Source organism: Falco punctatus, assembly GCF_963210335.1.
Source record: "Falco punctatus genome assembly, chromosome: 10".
Classification (NCBI taxonomy): Eukaryota; Metazoa; Chordata; class Aves; order Falconiformes; family Falconidae; genus Falco; species Falco punctatus.
In genome coordinates this window covers 33,379,803-33,401,401 of record NC_137590.1, presented here as the reverse complement: position 1 = coordinate 33,401,401, position 21,599 = coordinate 33,379,803, and the positions used below count along the sequence as shown (strand labels likewise).

The following is a 21,599-nucleotide window of genomic DNA, read 5'->3' as shown; positions in this document are numbered from 1 at the left end:
TTTGGATCTCAGGAATAAAGCTCATCTAAAGCAAACCCTAAGTTGTTTCTTCTTTCTACTGAACCTGAAAAAGAAAAATTCTTCATTATCACATTCCTTATTAACTAGCAAGACATGTATAAAACACTGCTAAAATAAACCGAATAGTCTGCTACTGCCATTCCCAACTGGATTTAATAGCAATGATTTCACAAGTCCAGAAACAGCAGCAAGGGAGATGGGAAGAAGATACAAAAGATATTAAACATTGTACTAAAGTAGTGGTAATTGTGAAATTTTATTTTATTTTTTGAAATCACAGAAGAGGGTAGAAAATAGAGACAAACTGTTGAATGTAAATAACCAACCATAGATGCAGAGTAATTGAACAAGATTTTAAAAAAATATCTAGCTTAAATTAATATCTTTTATATGAGAAAACAATTGGTACAAGGGCTGAATTAGAACCACAATTTTCAGTCAGACACACACTTCCTTAGTCCCTCAAAAAAACCCAAGCCTTAAAAGAATATTTAGTTTGGAATGGTGTTAATGCTGGACAATGGTTGCCTCTAATTTGCCACTGGACAATGGTTGCCACTTAATGCTCTCCTAATTTCTGGCATGAAATAGCTGAGATAAGTAATTTGGAATATGTACACTTGAGGTATTCCATCAGTTCCACACTGCTGTTTATTAAACAGGTCAATTCACCATCATCCAACCTGACTTCTACTACCTACTCGACCCTTCGATCTCTTAAACCAGTAAGTGATTCAAGGTTTTAGTAACAAATTAATAATTTTCCTGGAATATGAACATTTTACCTTGTAATAAAGAACAGTGTACTAGATGGTTCATTCATATCTAGGTAATTTCAGTTACATTACTATGGCTTTTCAGGAAAAAAGCAAGCAGTTTTACTGTATGTACAGAATATTGAATATCAAGATTTAAATTAATTATTTATTAATAACCTACATTCACTGTGGATTTTCAAGATTTACATCCAAAAGGCATATTTTATTTACATGCTGTTGACATTTTAACAAAAATGAAATAAAATCTTATCTGTTTAGTAGTTATGAACTATCCCAAATTAAAAAAGGTACATTTAACACCACAAAAATGTTTAAAACATTTACAATAAAAAACAGCTTTCTGTGCCAATTATACTTACTCTCTAAGAATGTAAAATTGCATTGATAACTGCAGTAACTACAATTAGACTTGAAACACTTAAAACCTGAGAGTCAAATCTAAACATTTTTCGTTCTAAAGAAAATCCTACAAGCCAATATGCCCTAATTAGTTAATTTAAGCACAGACTGGTCAGTGGTCAATAAAAGAAAAACTAAACAGTGCATTATTTCTGCAGCTCCAAAAGAATAGATCAGTATAAAATTGTTGCAGTATGATAAATGACAGGCCTGACACCTGCAGTAAGGCTTATTTCAAAGTGTTCCTTTCCCACATACCGTACTCTAATCAAATGCTGAGTGTCTTTGGCCAATTTCTGTGAGTGCTCCTACATTTATTTAAGCATGCATTTGCTTAAGAATGCATCTGGGATCTTTGAGGTTTCCCCCTTCGAATGTACATACACATGTGTTTTAATAGCTAGATCAGAGTAAAAACAACATGAAGAGGCATAGAAAGTTAGAAATACTGGCCAGAAAACATTCAAAGTTTAATGAGAAGTATTCGATCTACCCCAAAGGACTTTTTAAAATCAGCATAGCTCTGGAGCAGCATTCACTGTATTACTAGACACCATGTACCTTACGTTTAAAAAAAAAAATAAATTGCTGTGCTAACAGGTTCACTTTAATGCACTGCAGAATGTAAGAAGTAACCACACCTGTAAAGCCTGGGGAAGAGAAGCATCACGCACAAGGTTACTCTTTGTAGTAGCCATTTTATTTCTGCACTTGGAAACATGCTCCTTTTTGAGTGAAATAGCTCCCCCCCCTCCCGATCCTTCAGAAACTGTGCTTGACCAAGAGCATCTCCCAAAAGGGGTTTGAGAAGGCCAGGATTTTCCCATTCTGGAGCTATTTTCCACAGCTTTAATAGTTTGCCCCTCTCACACAGATGGTTGGCAATGTAGTAGCGGTCCTTCCAGGCTGAAAGCAGGCAAACTGCAACTCAGCAGCCACCGCAGGCAGCCTTGCTTCATAGACTATCCAACAGGTTGCATTTAACTGAGACCCAGAAACTCAAATGACCGCCAAAACCATTCACCAAAATAAACACATGAGCATCTGTAGCTCTGCAACAAAGTTACTCCTGCATTTGGTAGGGACTCATCTTTGCCATTTAAGATGGGAACATTTCCTTAGAGCTTTAAACCTAACTGCACCATATGGCAACATATTGAAGTCTACTTCTGCAACATCAACCTAACAATTTGAAAACTAGATCTTCATTACTACTACTTCACCTCCTTTACCACTAAGACAATGTAAAACCAACTCCCAGCATAAGATTTTTTCCTGGGTTTAGGATCTTTTTTTTTCTAAGGCACTCTCATGAGCAAGCACACAGGTCCATTTCTTTATGTGGAAATAAAGTCAATGATGTGGGCAAACATGCTTGTAAGTAGTAAGAAAAATGTGATACCTGCTAGTTAGGTGACACCCAATGTAGCACTACCCAATGGTGGTTGTTGGTTTTTCTTAAAAAAAATATTCCACTATTTGATATGTTACAGTGTGTTATATCAGGGAATTTTTTTTTTTCTTTTTATGTTTTACAGCAATTACCTTTTAAAAAGCCAAAAGAAGCAATGAAGGTATAACAGCTACAAGTTTTGTCATTCATTGACATAAAGCAGCAGATACATTGAAGAAGATTCTGCTATTAATACATAGCAAATTGAACTTTCTCTAGTATTTGAGTTTAAAGACTGTGTGCTTTATCCCTTTGATTCTGGAATACAAGTAGACTAATTTTAAGTAAAAAAAGAGCAAGCATATACAAATTAAGAGAAAACTGCAGGAGTTACAATATACATGGCTTCATGCAATGATACTATACTTCATCCCTAAAAACATACAAGATTCCAAGTCATCCTTTGTGGAAATGAACTCTTTAAAACTACTGAAAAAAGTATGAAACATTCAATACACTGCTAAGGTTTTCATAGGTGATCAAGATGATGTTGACTTAATTTCTTCGTCAGCTACTGTTTGACAAACCTTGCTCTCATTCACTGTGCAGAAGAGTTCTCATCCCAACAACAGGAGTTTGCTTGGTACCAATAAGGCAATTTACTTGGTACAGTTTTTACTAAGGTTAAATAAACCCATGATGTCAACCATTGCTTTTTGGATGTTTTTTCCAAAACGATGAGAATCCTTTAAAAAAAACAAAAAACAAAACCAAAGACTTACACTGTCATTCAACAGTTAACTTTTATGCAAAAGGAGGAACCTTTTAACATCTTGTAATTTTAGAGGTTACAGAATTAGGACACGTATTTCACCATAAAATGAGGAATTTAAACCACAAAAATTTTAATGTTATACACATTAACCCAGTTTTATGCTATTACTAAGTAGTTCTTCATTATGCATTTACTTTCCTACAGACAGAACTGAGATCATCTCCTTTTGAGATCAATCTATAGCTTTCTGTTACTTTAAAACAGCCGAATTTTGGTACTGTTTTTTTTAATATAAGATTTTGCAAAAGCTAATTTTCAGAAAACAAAAGAATGTTCAGAATGTGTATGACTAATTATGTAGAAGTACTGAAAGAACAGGAAAACATTTTGTATCTGAGCTCCCATCAGACACCTGAATCGTTTGCCATGGAAAAATTATATGAAATACTGAAAATGAAAATTTAATTGTAAACAAACTATGACCTTGTTCTGTTCTTGTATCTGTATTTTAAGTGTCAGATGAATGGAAGTACAAGGAAGAAATTAAGATTACATATATAAATAATTAGCTACATTACAGGACCTACTGCAAAGATCCTACTAATATCAAGGCCATGCACGTGAAATGCTGCTTTTTCTGTATGGACCTTTGACTTGACTAATAGGTAAAAAACAGGGAAATTTAAAGTACAAGCTAACAGGCACCTGAAGAACAATCTGAACTATGAAAAAAACTAAGTTGTATTTCCTAATCTTTAATGATTAACCAAAGGTACCAAGATCTCTCGGGCAAGTTAAGGTCAAAAGAAGAAAAATAGTTCAGCTATGTAATCCTGAGCAAACTCAGTATGTTTAATAAAGTCATAAAAATCTAAATGGGAAGGATGAATTGAAGCTCACTTAAAGCATGCCTCTGCAATGGCAGGATATTGAATTCATAGCATCTACTACATTCTGATAAATTTTTGATTAATTATGTTTCTCAAGCACAGATTACAATTTATGGGCCAGCTTCTTTCAGTATTATCTAAACCAAGAAGATTTAAAGAACATAGAGCGTACATTTTACAATGTCTTTACAACTGCAGCCAGAGACAAATCAAAGCAAAACTGTAATAAGAAAAAGCAGGAGACAGCCACCTTACTGTTTATGGGACAGGTAAGAGTCATTTTACATGAGTTCCAGGGAACTACGCATGTAAAGATGACCTTGGGCCATATGCTTTCTCTATGCTTGAAAACATAAGTAAAATAGAACGCTGCTTCCTTGGTTTGTAAAGCTATTAAATGTATGGAAGAAGAGGAAAAAAAAACCCCAAACAAAACCGCATATGCTGAGGAAAAAACCCCACATTATAACTGTATGTTGCAAATCGTACTAAATTTTTTTAGACAATGAGCAGAACAGTTTTATAAAGCAGGTATCAAAAGAGATTTATTAGACCATAGGAAAGGACTGACTCTTACCGTCTCAGAACAAGATATTTTGCTGGAGACATGGAAATGGATGGAATTTTCATCCAAGATAATATAAGAAACACCATAACCATCATCAGCCACCTAGGGGAAGACAGAAGAGAAAAACAAGTTCTAAACCTTTCTTTTTCCTTCCATTTCCGAATTATCTTATATGTAATTATGCAATTCTTACCATACACTTTTAAAAATCAGCTGCAATTTCTCTTTGAGCAAAATTTAAGCTCCCACGTTTAATGCATCATTTCTGAAGACTGATTCCACTTAAAGAAACAGTTCTAGTCTCATCTGAAGTGCATGGAATTAATGTTTTCTAAATATGCACTAAGTCTGAATAGTGTCTGTAATATTTCCCAGCTCTAGTATTTTTAAGTAGAATAATTGTTTAAAGACCTTCTTCTGTCAAGGTCTGGTCCTAAGCAGCTATACAGCTTCAGTGCTTAAGTAGAAAGGAATAAAATAGTTCAGTTGTATGCTTAAACATCCTGTTTCATGGGATCACTCTGCGGATGTAAACACACACAGGACATAAATATCGAGTAAACAAACCTTCTGTTATGAAAACTTGCCCAAAAGCAAAGTCATCTGACTCTACAGCAAAGATACAATTTTGAAGACCTATATCACGAGCAGAGCTCTGGTCTGGTTTCAACATCAGCAGCATTAACTGTCCCAAGCCTCAGTTTGATGTTACATTTAAAGTGTGCGTAGTAAAATGACTGTCCTACTGCCACCCTCCTTCATCTCTTTCTTAGAGGATCACAGCCTTCAAGCTCTTTGCTGCCACTGCTGCTAAGCAGCCCAATAGCAATTTCTCCATTAGTGTTAAAGGGCTATATTCTACAGAATGCTTAAAAAAACCAAAAACCCAAAACCCAAACCAAACCAAAACCGCAAACCAACAAACACACACATGGAAAGCCTTATGTGCTGAATCTCTGGGCTACTTCAGCAAGCCAAAGGACAGTTTTTGTAAGGATACAAGAAATGATGAAAAGAAATGTAAGCAGGGTTATTTGGAAAGGCAGACAACTGAAGGAAGGAAATTAAAGGAATGAAAAAATAGTAAGAAGGAGCAGTTAATGTAGCATTAGAAAAAACCAAAAAAAAAAAAATCCAAACACACCCCCCCCCCCCCCAAAAAAAAGGAAAAAAGCATTAGAAATTCCTGCAGCCAAAACCCTATTTTATTGTCAGACCACACCTTTTGGGGGGTTCTACATACAGGCTTTACAATCTGCTGGAGCAAGCCAGTTTTTCATGAATGAGCAACACTGCAATAGCTAGACTTCCTTGATACTGCAATTTAAACTCATTCCAATTTCAATAACTACCAAAAGCTGTATCAGAAACACAAATAAATTAATAGCCACAAAACCCCAACTTCCACTTGACAAACCAGTCAAAATAAACTGTACTTGTCATCCTAATTTCTGTATGGCAAAGAGCAGTGCTGTGATCCCTCTCATTGTTCTTTCGCTGGAAAGAGATTAACCTAGTGTATAGCCCCATAAAGTCTGCCTGCCTGATCTTGTTAACAACAATATCATCGTCAATGTTCATGTTCCAATCCCAGTAAAATACTACAGCAAGTAAAATCTCTAACAATACACTAGTTCCTTGAAAAGTTACAGAAGCTGTAGAGCATGGTTTTATTCTTGACTCTAGCCACTGTTCACACTTCGGACGGCAAGCAGAACACTGTGAGCAGCTTAATTTGGAGGAAAGCACAGACATTTTTTTAATTAATCAGGAACTATAAAGAACAAGGACAATTACTTTTACAAATCGCAATCTTAAAATCTAGTTTAAGTAATAAGGCATTTGTCACTGTAATAATAGCCTGATGTACACAAGCTCTGGGCACAGGTAATGTGATAAAAGCCCCCACTTTATTAGATTTCTCTGCCATGAAGCCATGTACCACATTTGACAACTGTGTATTTCCTTAAGAATAATTTATTCTTGCAGCGGGATATGAGAAAAAGGAGATATAGATTTTTCTGAGCACATCCACATCATGGGAAAGCATTAGATGCATGCATTTAAAAGCACGTGTTGCACCTTTGATGTGCAACATTAAGGTACTACAGATTTGAAATTTTTAGACTCTTTTTAAAGAGGTACCTATATTTAGCAAACATACCGGTCCAAACCCTCCACCACAGGATAACATCTCAGGGTTCTTCTTTAGATCAATGTGTTGCTGTGGTGTTTGACTCGTTGACAGCCTCCAAGGCTCTGACAAAACCTTTAGACACGAAAGAGATGCAAACAAGTATAACACACTGTTTAATAACATGCAAACTTTCTCAAAAACTAGCCAAGGTAAGTTAGAAAGCACTCAATAAAGCAATACTAAGGATAACTCCAGTTCCTATTTCAACGGAATAAACAATTAAGAAGGTTAAAAGAAACAGCTAAACTTGTCCTGATATGCAAACCATTAACATATGAGGTCACAACATCAATTCCTCAAAGAGAATAAAAGTTCTTCCAATAGAAATGCTATTTCAAAATAGATTAACCTAGTCTATAACATGGTGAATTCTGCATAACAAGTCTTGTCAACAAGATCATTAATGGCCATATTCAAATCCCAGTAAGATACTACATCAAGTTAGAAGCTTGTAAAAATCTCTAACAATGCACTAGTCTCTTGAAAGTCTGCAGAAGCTGTAGAAAGTTGTTTTATTCTTCACTTAGCCACTACTCATATTTAGGGGGGCAAGCAGACAAATGCAAGTAGCTTAATTTGAAGACAAACTGGAACACATTTTTTTATTAATCAGAAAGCATGAACAAGTGCAATATAATTACTTCGATAAACCCCAATTTAAAACCTAGGTTAAGTAATAAAGCATTTGTCACTGTAATTAACAGTGACATTAATGTTGTGCATTAAAAAACAAATTGCAGTATACAGCTCCTTTGACTTGCAGTAACTTAAAAAGAAAGTGATTTTGTTAACAGTGCAAAAAAATTCTTGAGAGAAAACTCACAGGCTCTGTTGTGCTGTCTTGAAAAACATGCAAAAACCACTAACCACCAGTATTTTTTTATAGTACTGACTATATCTCTCTTATAATGCTTAATAACACGTATTACACTACAAAGCTCACAGAAAGCATTACTGTAGGTATATTATTAAGTGTATACATAAAGCAAAATGAAAGTAATTTGTAATCTACCTGCAGATGTTAGGCAAAGCTAGCTAAACTTTCACATTTTTTCTTAGGAAAACCAGATTTCTACAAGTACACAGGCAGATATCACAAAACACTAAAAAAAGGATTATTTACTGTAATTAACAGTTATCAATAAAAGTCACTTACTTCCTTTAGGAAAGGAGAATCTACAGCAAGGTACTTGGACACAACATAAAGGCAGAACAGATGGCGGTCGATGCCAGCACCAGTCATGGCAAGACGATACAAGTGCTGATGTTTGGCAGCAGCAATTCGAAAGAACTTCAGCTTATTTTCACTCTAACAATTTAAAACAGGTGAAGAAAAATCAGTTAAGTAAACTGGGTTGAGGATGGAGGTGCAGAAACTAATGTACAGCAACGGTTCTCAAGCCTAGAGCACTTACGACCATGCACGCAACTAACACCAAATACTAGTATCCTCCATTTTTTTCAGCTTCATGTATTTAACTTCAGGTATTAGCAAGTGTCAGCTATTACCTGCTATAAACAGTGCATAATGAGAACAATGTGATCTAACCCCATAAACAAACATGATTACAACTCTAGTTTACTACATTGTTGTATAGTTTCTAGAGACACTGGTCTTAAAAGGTTTGAAGTGTAAATCTCAACATGATTTAAGAAAAGGTGGAACTGCAACAGCCATTTTAGAAGGCAAACTGCCAAAACTGCAAGCATTGGGGTCCATGAACGCTGGTCATTTTTTAAAAGCCTTCTTTAAGAGCTCAGGAGCAGGCAATTCCAAAGTGTTGGAAGGACAGCAAAAAGGGCTCCTCACAAACAGGGACAAAGACAAAGCAGGGACGTTCAGTGCCGCCTTCACCTCTGTCTTTAACACCGATAAATGGCCCTGGGACCCCCAGAGCCCTGCGCTGGAAGACTCTGACTGGGGGGATGATAAACCCCCAGCTGACTCTGAACTGGTTTGAGGCTTGCTGCTGCTGCTGCTGCTGGAGGTACACTATGCTGCTACGGGGCCCGGTGGGATTCACCCCAGGATACTAAAAGAGATGGCAGATGTTATCATGGAACACCTCTCCGTTACTTCTCAGAGGTCTTGGGAATGTGGGGAGGTCCCGGTCAACTGGAAGCTGGCAAATGTTATCCCAGTTTTCAAGAAGGGCAAGAAGGGAGACCCTGGTAACTACAGGCCTGTCAGTCTCACCTCAGTGCCTGACAAAATCATGGAGAAGGTTATTCTGGGAGTTATTGAAAAACAAGTGAGAGGCAATTCAGTCACTGGTCACAGCCAGCACCGGTTCATGAGGGGAAAATCCTGTTTAAACTACCTTGATTTCCTTTTATGACAAGGTCACCCACCTGGCTGATGAAGAGAAGCCAGCAGATGTGGGGTTTGGGGGTTTAGCAAAGCTTCCAAGGGTCTTCACAGCATCCTTCTGGACAAACTGCCCAGCACACGGCTGGACAAGTCCATAACGTGCTGGGGGAGCAAGCGGCTGACGGGTCAGGTTCAAAGGGTCATTAACAGATGGGGTCACACCGGCCTGGCAGCCAGTCACCAGCAAGGCTCCCAGGGTCCATTTTGGAGCCAGCGCCCTTGAATGTTTTTGTGGAGGACCTGGACGCAGGAGTCAAACGTACTTGAAGTAACTTTGCTGATGATCCTAAATGAGGAGGAGCTGTGGACTCCCTCAAGGGTAGAGAGGCCTACAGAGAGACTCGGATAGACAGAGAGCTGGGCAGGCACCAGCCGTACAGAACGTAACAGGAGCAAGTGCCAGGTTCTGCAGCTGGGATGGGGAACCCTGGCTGTCCATACAGCCCAGGGGACGAGAGGCTGGAGGGCAGCCCCAGCGAGGGCACGACTTGTAAGGAGCAGCTGAGGGCATTTGGTTCGTTCAGCTTAGAGAGGGGAAGGCCGAGGGGTCGCCTCATCTCATTGCGGTCTACAACTTGTTCAGGCGGGCGCAGGGGGGTGGGAGGTGCTGGTCTCCCCTCTCTGGTGACCCGTGATAGGAATGGAGGGAATGGAACGAAGCTGTGCCAGGGGAGGTTCAGACTGGACATTAGGAAAAAGTTCTTCACTGAAAGTGTGGCTGGCCACTGGAACAGGCTCTCCAGGGAGGTGTTCAGGGCACCGAGCCCGTCTGAGTTCCAGGAGTGTCTGTTTGATGCTCCTAGTCCTACGGTTTAGTTTTAGTTAGTCCTGTGAGGAGCAGGGAGTTGGACTTGGTGATCCTTATGGATCCCTTCCAACTCAAAATATTCTATGAGGCCATGAACACGATGAATGTTGCAAGGGCAGGAGGAGTGTGTCTGTTCAAAACATGACAAATAGCCTGTTAAGATTTTATAATGCAACACACTGAGTATATGGCAATTTGTCCCTTTTTATCTCCAGCGTCACTTCATTTTACACCATTTAACTGGGACAAAGTGAGCAGCCTATTTGCCTCCAGCATGAGAAACTAATAAATCACTAGTAGTCATGCTAAGCATGCCTACTATTGGCAGTCAGGAGCAAAGCTTTGTGGATAGTCCATGGAGGATAGAAGTGCTCAGCAAAAATTCTAAGGAAAAAGCTTGAGAATAGTAGAAGCAAGGAGTAAAGGCAGGCAACTCTTACTAAAATAATATATAGATGCCTATAATATAACCTTCATAACACACAAAACCTAAAAATTTCATTATGAAGTCAGAGTTCCTCTGCTCTGTGGCTGATCATTCCAGATGAAGGGCAGTAATGAATCAACAAGTCTAAAAGAATCTTGTTTGTAGTAGCCATAAAAAAAAAATAAAAATATGAGCAGTATGAAGCCTGAGATATATAGATAAATACGTACATATGATCTTGTCATGTATGAGGCTTCTTATTCCTTCAATATATACGTTAATGTTAACTGCAGAGATGTAATAGTTCTAACGTCAGAAATAGGTGCTATGCCAAAATTACTTTCTATACACGGGGTAGTTGTATAGTTGTATAGTAAGCTGTGGCACATTATGTATCACGTGTCAACACAGCTGGATTTTCAGACTTGCACTGGTCTGATCACAGCTGCCAGCAGAGCACACTGAGAAATCCAAGGGGATTTTACATACACAGAACTTCCAGAAAGAGGAGGGAGAAAAAAGTATCTCTCTTTCTCTGTGCACCTGTTTTCTTGAAGTAACATTTAATCATAGAATCATGGGGTTCTTTCTTTCTAAAGAACAAACCTCAACTGTTCATGTGCTTAGACCTCTTTGCCCTAAGATGTGATCAACTAAAACTTTTCTGAATGACCCATTATGTAACTTTTAAAGCTTTTCCAAACGAAAAAATAAGCTCCCAAGTAAGCTGTTTCAGGCTTCTCACTATTTCCTTCCTTACCTATTCTACTTACCAGCAGAAAATGTTTCCCTAATGTGTTTCTTTCTGAAATTTAAGTCTATTACTTCTTGGGACAGAGAACAGATTGTTCCCATCATCTCTGCACCAGCCTTTTTATCCTCTTGAGCACAACCTGACTCCCAACCTCTTCCAGTGTTCTTTCTTCTTTAGACTAGGCAAGAATAATTAAGTTCAAACTCTCCTCACAGATCCTCTTAAAAGGTTTATAACCATCCTTCTTGCTCTTCTTTAAACTCTTTCCAGTCCATCCATACCTCAAATGTGGTATCCAAAACTGCACACATCACCCTAGCTAATGCTGCACTAGAAAAGAAGTGCAGTAACAAAAGACTACTAAAAATTAAAGGGCAAAACTAAAGCGAGTGCTCCAATTTTCCCAGTGGTATGGCACTGAATGTCAGTGTTCAGTTACTCATTGTTACAGTCCATCTTTTTCATGAGAACTTCTACCTGTGCAGCTGTTACTCAGGCCTGGATGCAAAACCTTTAGTACATTCATATTTAAGAAAAAATCTGCTTTTCCAGTGAAACCTGTAAATGTAATTATTTATTTCATCAACTGTATCTGTGAAAACTGTGGCTAGCGGTGAATTAAAGAACAAAGAGCCCTCACGACAACTGTCCTCCACCCTTCCATTTTGACAGCAAACATTTTGACCAGTAATTGTCCAAGATTTCCAATCCAAGAAGTTTTCCCCTAAGCCATGCTTCCTTTGTTTACTAATCAGAACATTACAAGAAAGATTAAAAAGCCCACCGAAGTCAACATAGAAGAGCAACTACTTATTTCCTCAGAATAACACTTGCTTCCCTATCAGGAAGGAAAGCCTAACTAGTATGACCTTATTTGATTTACAAATCTATGCTTGAGTTCTAGAAGTTACAAAAATTTCACAAGTCATCTCAGTTTTCTGAAGCTTAGGAACTGTAAGAAATGGCATATTTGGCTAAGTTACTGCCATTCTCTTTTGGTATAGCCTTGGATTTCTACCACATTGACAGAAAATGTGGACAATTACCTTATGCTGCACCTCATTCCTAAAAAACAAAAGGCATCACTCTAAGTGTTTAAAAAATAATTTGGGAACTTTTACAGATATCTAGTGATAACTCACATGCCTTATGGATTGTATAAGGCAACAACAACATGAACTTACACTTTCGGTTGGGTCTTCCATGGTTCGAACAAAATTACATGATTCAACAGTACACGAACGAACAGTTTCGGTCCTGCCTTCTCTGAACAAGCGTGTCATAGAGGCTTCATATGTTAAAGAAAACTTTCCCATGTCCTTGAAAAGGGAAAAATAAGAATTTAAAGGTTTAGACAGACTTAGTCCCACTTTCTTAATCAACAGTTCAAGGTAAGCACACAGGATATGAATCACTCCACAAATTAAACTCAGCATTAAGTCTTTAGTAGCCCACCATTAGCAGTCTTACCTAAAGAAAAAAGTCAAACAAGATGAGAGGCTGGATTTGACAAATGCTAATAGAACAACCAGACTCACAAGCACTTCCCTCTGCATTTTATATTCGGTCGCCTTCAGCTTATAAACAGAAGCTGATTCAAAGACTATCAGAAAACTATTTCAGTGGCTTCCTAATTAACACAGCTGTGGTAAGCAATAGAGAAAACTAATATCCTTGAAAGTATTTTTAATTAAAAGTTTAATAGCATGGAGGTGCATGCCAGCGTGGGGATTTTCAAGAGTGTGAGAACTGAAAATAGTCTGCAAAATCCAGAAAGCATGGCTTCTGTATTTCCTGTAGATGTGCACAATCTACAGATTAAAGGTTGCCAAATGATAAAAGTTTATCTAACACCTTCACAGCTCTACCTGTCTAAAATACACATCAGAACAGATCGTGAAAGTCTGTTCAGTTTTAGATTGAAGATGGGTGTTCAAAATAGAGGAGCTAGGTAAGTAACCAGAGTATTTGCCATGTAGCTAGCCTAAACAAAGGTAAGAAAGACTGTAGGTGCTGAAAACAGCAAGGAAATCTGGATGCTTCGAAAAAACATTTGGAATCACTTTTTTAAAAAAAAAAAAAAAAAAAACAAAAAAAAAAAACGAACGCTATTTCAACAGTGACAGCTAGAAGCCAAAATGAAAAACATGCATGTTGCTACACGGGTGTTTTCTGAAAGCACATTATAGAAAAGGTGAACTAATAGAAGAAAACACAGGTAGGCCTTTCAGTTAATCCTGTTTGGGAGTGTTCATGACCACTGAATTAAGACCCCAAACTAAAAGTGTAACATCATTTAGAGTGTAACATTGGCTACTAGAAGTTTCATGGCTACTTATTTCAAGTCCAAAATGCCCAGGCATAGACCAACTAAGCAGAAGAGAAAAAAAAGTTACACGGGTGTCAATACACCAAGCTTTGGACAATTAATTTCTAGCTAGTAATTTCCATTGAATGTCTTTAGTAACTTTGCACAAGCAGTCAAAGATCACTGTAAAGTAGTTTACACAGTCACGTTTTAATTACAAACATGCTATACCAAATTCAATGAGATTCTATAAGCCAGAAACAGTCTGTTCTTCTTACCCGATAGTGAGCAAGCTGCAGGGCGAGCTGCACAAAGGCATCAGGGCTGGTTTTTGCTTTCTTTATCAATCCCTTCCCAAAAGCATCAAAGAAAAATGAGTAGAAGTCCACATCATCTGCTAGAGCTACGGCAGTGCTCAGAGACCTCTCAATCACTTCTTGACACTAAAATAAATAAATAAATAAATGCATATATGCCTATACATACATTCGATGGCATTCGAGAACTGTTGAAAAAGTGCAAGTATTTTTAATTGATAAATAAGAAATGTTGTCTTTATGCATGCCAGAAACATCATTATCTAAACAAACTCCCTTTGGAGAAAGAGAAGCTATGTTTGCCAAAAAGTTAAAGTTTTAAGCCAATACACATCTGGAGTCCAAAAATTATATTTAAAAAAACCCATCAGCATTAAGACCATTCAGATCACTTGAACATACCAGAATAATCCACAGAGAAAGAATGGCAATAGTTATGTGGCTTCCAATCTGTCATACATGTTTAATTAAACATATCACCAACCATCACCTTTTTATTCAAAATTAAAATCTAAATAGGCGGTGGCAGTTTCTCTTGAACTCAGGCAAAACTATCAAATCTTATTAGACATGTATGCAGAATTTTGAACACAAAAAAGACAGCCAGTCTCCAGGAAGTGTTACACAAAGGCACTTGTGACAACAGTAATGAAACCCCAGCAACATAAACTTTATTTGAATACAGTTACTATTTAAATTAGGTGGTCACTTATTTTAATATAGTTGATAATTAAAATAAGTGGCCGCTTATTTTCTTGGTTGCCAACCAAGAAAGTTTCTAATAAAAACTTGGCATTTCCTGGCCAGAATTTTTTAAGAATGATGTTAGAAAACCCTGATATCTTTTTAAGTAAACTGAGTAATGTCCACACATGAAATACACATCTTACAGGACTCAAAGAAATTTTAAGCGGATTTATAGGGTTATCAATAATTACTTAAATGATTTGACACTGAGGAAGAGGAGCATCTTACTCAAATCACTAGCTGTTCTGTACTTACTTCTGCTGGAATTTCCCACTGTAGTTTGGTAGGAATAGGAATATTTTGATTGATATCTCCTTTGCAATGCCCATCTTCCAAATAGCCCAGTTCAAGGTACTCAGTTGCCATGACATTCTGCAAAAAATGACACTTCTTCAGAATTGCAACACATTACATATTGCTGTGGAATTAGGGTTTCATTGTGAAACCAATATAAGCCATTTTCAGTACACAGTGAAATAAATATACAATCCATTTCTAAATACTGAAAGGGCCTGCCAGCGAAGCCCTCTGTTTTACTTGTGTTCTGAGTGGGAAGAATACCAGATATGCACAAACATCTACTCAATTACACTCAAAATGCACCATGTTTTGTTAGGTGCTACTGAATTAATCAAAACGTTTCAATTAAAAACCCACCTCAAACTTACTAATAGTAAAACCCACTCAGCCTTAGATTTCACAACCTTTGTTCAATTTAGGTTCTAGAGAATTTCTTCGAGTTTGTTATTTGTCAAAACTTGCTCATCAAGAAACAGTTTATTTCAGAGTAACTGCACATCCCTGCATGAATGTAATAATTTTAAAGATTCGTATCCCACTCAAAATTGCCATTTATTTTATACGTGCACTAGAGCTCTTGGGTGGGGAAGTAGACTGTTTTCAAGATGAACAACTGAGCATGAACCACAGACAAAAAAAAGGCTCTGTCTTACAAGATTTCAAACATCCTCCTCAGTGTAAAGAAAAAAAAACCAAAACCAACCCAAAACAAACAAAACACCCAAACAAAAACCAACCCAGAATTATCAACAGATTGGAATCTGCTCAATATGGAAAGAAAAAAATTGACAAAAAAATCTTTTGCATATTCTACATATATATTTCTAATCTCTTCATTTAATTTTCTCACTTAGTAGTCAGAACATGCCATTTATGAAATAAAGTTTAATCCATTTTATTCTAAAAATAGACAGTCTATATAAAGAGCTAACAACAACAGGTCATTTTTAAAGAAATTAAATCCTGCTTAGTTTATTTTAGTCATCTTAATTCTTAGCAGAAAAATGAACCAACTAATAGTAAACACAGAGATATGAACTAAAGCATATAATATCATTCAATAAAAGAAAACAAAGTAACTTTGCCATTGAGCTAGTCCAAGCTGCACTGTCAAGCCAACCTCAAATCAACTTGGCTTTCTTTCTTCCCTGGTTAGAGAATGCAATAAGTATTTTTTGTTCTTACACACATGGAAACTTTCGTACAATAAAATAAGAAAGTTACTTGGGGCACCAGTCAGACCTGAGACGCATTTGCACAAATATATAATGAAATCAGAATTAGCTAATGTTTATGAAATAGTTTTGAGTTATTAAGTTATGTAACTGTTCATGGCTTTACGCTTTAAAAAGAAGAAAAAAAATCAAGTACGATTCCAAGTAATAAATTAAGCTTATGATGAACAGACCTGACAAAAAGTGCATTTATTCCATTCATTTCAAATAAATACAAGAGATAATTGAAACAGCGTTTCAATCTGCATCTCACCAAACAATAGCTTAAAGGAAAAGGCAAACCGTACCATTTCTTTAAATTTTGAAATTAAGTGTGACTCTTATAGCACAAGAAAGCTTAAGTGCTTCAGAGGCATATATACATATATATGCAAAATAAAAGAGTCAACCTATTGATTTAGAATATTATGAACAAGGTAGATGGGAGCTGTATCATTTTTCTCTGAAGTCATCCATGCTCATTAAAATGCAACAAAGACATTAAATTTAAAGGACAGCAACTTTTAAGAAAGTGTTTGCTGTTTGGTTGGTTGGGTTTGGGTGTTTTTTTTAATTCTACAGTCGCTGTGGGAACAGGCCCATAATCACTCATCAGAAACATGAATGCAAGAGATTGAAAGTAGCTGCTGAACTTCAGGACTGTTGCATGGACCGTATCACATTATCTTCTGCATTAACTTTTTGCACTAAACACCTACCTCCCACAGGTGTCCAACAATAGGAGCATCTGCCCAAGAATGTTCTGCATTCAGACCTATTCTGCCATTTTTGAATACTATCAGAGTGAATGTTTTGTCAAACCACCTACAAAAGAAATTAAGATCTCCTTATGATTTTGTACATTTCAAAAGCATTTTTATAATTGTAACTTCATCTCTCTCAAAAATTCCAGTACTAGTTCTCGGTGTCTTTTTATTTATTTTTTTTTAAATAATAGTATATTTAAATAAAAAGACATAAATTTGAACCTCATGAAATTCAACAAGGCCAAGCATGCAAGGTCCTGCACCTGAGTCAGGGCAATCCCCAGTACCAACAGACTGGGGGACGAACAGATTGAGCAGCCCTGCTGAGAAAGACTTGGGAGCACTGGTTGATAAAAAACTGGATACGAGCTGGCAACGTGTGCTTGCAGCCCAGAAATCCAATCATATCCTTGGCTGCATGAGCAGCAGCGTGGCTGGCAGGTTGAAGAGAGGTTGTTCTCACCCTCTACTTTGCTCTTATGAGACCCCACCTGGAGTACCGCATCCAGCCCTGAGGTCCCCGGTACAAGATGGATGTGGACCCGTTAGAGTGAGTCCAAGGAAGTACCACGAAAATAGAGGGCTGGAATGCCTCTCCCATGAGGAAAGGCTGAGAGTTAGGGTTGTTCAGTCTGGAGAAGAGAAGAGTTTGCAGCCTTTCAATACATAAAGAAGGTTTAGAAAACCTGAAAAAGACTTTTTACTACAGCCCATACTGATAGGGCAATGGTTATAAACAGAAAAAAGGTAGTTTTAGATTCACCACAAGGGAGAAATAATTTTTACTATGAGGGTAGTGAGGCAGTGGGACAGGTTTGCCAGAGAAGCTGTGGGTGCCCCATCATTGGGAGCGTGCAAAGTCAGGTTGGAAAGGACTTTGAGCAATCTGATGTAGTTGAAAGATGTCCTGCCTGTGGCAAGGTGGGTGGACTAGATTATCTTCGAAGGTCCCTTCCAACCCAAACCATTCTGTGATTCCATGAAATTCATCAGCTTAAATCACTCATTCATATGTATTAGTGTAACTAAAAAAGAAAAGGTGTTTTCCACAGAATCAATACTGTACCTGTCATAACATCTGCCATGTATTAAGGATTTTGCATATGCATCCAGTGACTTGACCGGATCATCTTTCCTGTACCCTTGCTCAATGTCATCCAATGTCACAAAAAATGCTGCTTTCTCAACAGCATCTAAGGACTGCTTGTTCTTTCCACGGCTAAAATAAGCCTGTCGAGCTTTAGCCCATGGCACTCTGCAAAAAGAATTTGGGTTACAGCCAGATTATGTGATTTTGTCAATGTTTTATCACCCTTAAAGATCACTGAAACATTCCTCCTTTTATCGAATTTGAAGCAACTACTTTCACTGCATTTAAACTATATCTGCAGTGAAAAGTTCTGAAAACACATACAATGTAACCCTAGGAACCAATTTAACATATCATCACGTGTGAAGCTTAAGCCTCAGAAATCCAACATTTCTGCAGCATGAAATACTTACAGCATAGATCATCTGTGTTTATAACTGAACAAAAGAAAATATCTATTATATGGAAAAAGAATATAGTAATAATAATGAAAACAATCAACAGATCTCTATGTCCATTATTGTAACACCTAAATCTAAGAGTCTGGACAGTTGTCAATAAAAAGTTCCATGGTAAAGGTCTGAAACAGATCTGAAGATAAAGAAGTCCTAGACATTGTAATTTCTGTATGATTGTGCCACAAGTATTTAGACATTTATGTGGTTTTCCCAATTTAAAAAGTTTGTTTTAAAGAAGAAATTGAGAAAAAGGATGGACTGCTAATATGAAAGTATATTAAAATCCACAGCTCTTTCTCTCCCTTACCCAGAAACAACTAGACAGATTGAACTAAGTTTGTCACAATTTAATTGAATTATTTTGCACCTATAACTGAGTACACACTGCTTCATTTTGTAGGTGCACATCATGAATATGGAGTAACACTTACTGAATTCACTTTCTCAACCTAAATTGTTAAGACATTCTTTAAAATTACAGCAAACCCCAGAGTAGATATAAAACTCAAATTGTTCAATGTTTAAATCTGTAAAGCTTTCAATTCCCACTCTTATGGTAAACCACAAATAAAACAAACTTCTCCAGCTAGGTACGGGTAACCTGTATAAAGGGTTGCCACTGCAAAATTACTTTTAACTCCGCCTAGTTAGAAACAACTGAAAAGCTGATACATGATACTAACATAGAACATCAGTGATCAAGCTGAAAGCAACAGACCACAGACCATTTTAAAATTCCAAAGCCAGTATTCAAATTATGTTACACAAATATTTCTAAACGTTAAAATGAATTAACAAAAAATAATAACCAACATACCTATCTCCTGCAGTAAGAGCTGCTAGTTTCTCTTCGCCAGCCTGAGGCTCTGAATCATCATTAAGAATTCTTTGCATCTGCTGTTCAATTTCTCGGGGTTTCAACAGTCTACCATCGTGGTACAGCCACACTTTGAAGTAACGTCCCTTATGATACACAACAATGTGTTTGCTGTCTTTCACATGCTGGAGAACATCTAGAATTGCAATCACTTATATGAAAACAAAGCTGAAGTCTCAAAACACTAAATAACATCAAATGCCTACTGCATGCACTACGAGTTAGCCACAGCTTATCTATTTTAACAAAGCAATAAACAGTGTGGAATAAAACGCTCACCCATGTTATTTCAGCACGGATTTCTGCATGAAACAGTCAAAATATCCAGATTTGATAGTCATTTGCATGTTCAGCACTACCAGTTTCCACACTGGAAGCCAATATTAAGCAACTGAATCTATTTCTGCATCTGAAAAGTGAGCGCTAGTCGTGTAGTCTGACTGAGCAGTCATCAAAAGAACACACTAGATGAATCTGAGGAAGGGTACTTCTAAATCATCCGCATTCAAGTGCGAGACCACTCACGGTACAATCTGCAGGGAGCCTTAAGAAAGACCAAATTTAGTACCATAAGCTTTTGTTCACATTTATCCTGGTAGATGCACAGTGAATACTCCATCTATGGCCAAAAAGTAGTGTTGTGGAAGTCAGCGAAGCAGAAACCTAACCCACAAATTTTTCCTCACTTCATTATTTAATGGCTTAATTGGGGTAAGTCTGAACTTAAGTCACGAGGGCATTGTATCAAACTGCAGATGAAAGTCTCTACAGCAGCCAGGAAAACCCCTCAACTGATGAAAACTGTTAATTGAATTCCTTCACTACCCCAAAGAACTGTTATATTCCTATTAATTTGAAAAGGCCCATTACAGAGATGGTAAGAAAGATGTCAAAAATGAGGGCTGAGCCTAAAAGTCATGAGTCTGAAAGATCTGAGGAACATTTTACCAGGGAAGAGTTCTATACTTTGGGTGCTCTCAGCTACCCATAAAGTTTTGGTAGGTATGCTCCATCTACTGATCAGGAACAGTTTTATGCTAATGGTGCCTCTGGGCCATCCACTTTGCATGTCTGCCAGAGATAGGATGCCTGTGGGGAAAGTGCTAGGATTGGCAGAAGCATCACTCCAACTGTCAAGTTCATTAATACAGTGGTTTGTGAATTAAGAAGAAACCCCAGAGAGGTGGAAAAGGCGCAACAAAGTAATCAGCTAGTGAGGTAACTTTTTTTCTATAATCCTGACCTGAGTCAGGACACCCCAAGTATTTGTCTCATGTACATGATGTGTGTGTACAAAAGACAACCCCTCTTCAGTGTAAAAAGCAAAAGCGAGATCATTAGTCATCTACATCAACAACTGATGTGACAACAGTCAGTTGCTGAGCCCTGGCAATTACCTTTCAGTCACCTTACTTATGGGCCTAAACACAGATTTATGCACCTGGAGTACAGATTTTTTTTTAATACAAAAAAATCCTTCAGTTTCTTGCCACTCCAAGAAGCCATTTATGTACAACTGAAGATGCATGTAACATGCTGCATGGATTTCCTATTAAAAAACAAATGAGAATGGAAAGACATAAAGGCTCTTCCCTGCTTAAAAGAAGTGATTCACTTCATAGTATGTTTTGTTAAAAGACCCAAAGATTAAACAACTGCTCAAGTGAAAGGACACTGTATCTGTTAAGATTTTACTAGCAATTAGTATGAAGATAGGCCAAAGAATTTTCTTTTTTTTTTTTTTTTTTTAAATATGCTGCTCCTGTAGGAATTGTAACATAAATAAAATAATTGAAATCAGGCTGCAAGAAATCAAGCTACTCATGAGAACCTGGGAAAAATATCTTTATAACTCACTTATCTACATAAGAAATATCAAAAGGTGTTTTTCCTTTAGAAAAATACAAACAATGAAAAACATAAAAAGTAAAATAGGAAAAGTGAAGTGTTTAGGAGGAAAATAAGGTAGTGTTATGATGCTGACTGTAATTTGAAAAACTTTAAGTAGGAGAAACTGAGGAGAACTAATAAGATATACAGGATATATTTTAATCAGGTGTTATAGTTAGAATGGGCCACTTCCACACTTCTGCGAAAAACTCATTTTACACTAAGGGAACACCAAATTAAAAGCTAAAT

The 21,599-nt window shown here is 37.2% G+C and overlaps 1 protein-coding gene across 11 annotated transcripts in view; it reads right to left on the bottom strand.

Annotated features, from left to right (window-relative positions):
* Window positions 1-258: 258 nt before the first annotated feature.
* Window positions 259-21,599, bottom strand: part of CPT1A (carnitine palmitoyltransferase 1A) — a 45,928-nt gene continuing 24,587 nt past the window's right edge. For all 11 annotated transcript variants that reach the window (XM_080405517.1, XM_080405525.1, XM_080405520.1 and 8 more), the window contains 10 exons: window positions 19,401-19,596; window positions 18,102-18,290; window positions 16,988-17,093; window positions 15,010-15,126; window positions 13,969-14,133; window positions 12,567-12,701; window positions 8,179-8,331; window positions 6,990-7,094; window positions 4,835-4,927; window positions 259-3,338 (listed from right to left, as the gene is read on the bottom strand). In XM_080405517.1, the coding sequence (XP_080261643.1) occupies window positions 3,252-3,338; window positions 4,835-4,927; window positions 6,990-7,094; window positions 8,179-8,331; window positions 12,567-12,701; window positions 13,969-14,133; window positions 15,010-15,126; window positions 16,988-17,093; window positions 18,102-18,290; window positions 19,401-19,596 (1,346 nt within the window). In that variant the 3' untranslated portion in view covers window positions 259-3,251. The remainder of the gene's footprint in view (window positions 3,339-4,834; window positions 4,928-6,989; window positions 7,095-8,178; window positions 8,332-12,566; window positions 12,702-13,968; window positions 14,134-15,009; window positions 15,127-16,987; window positions 17,094-18,101; window positions 18,291-19,400; window positions 19,597-21,599) is intronic.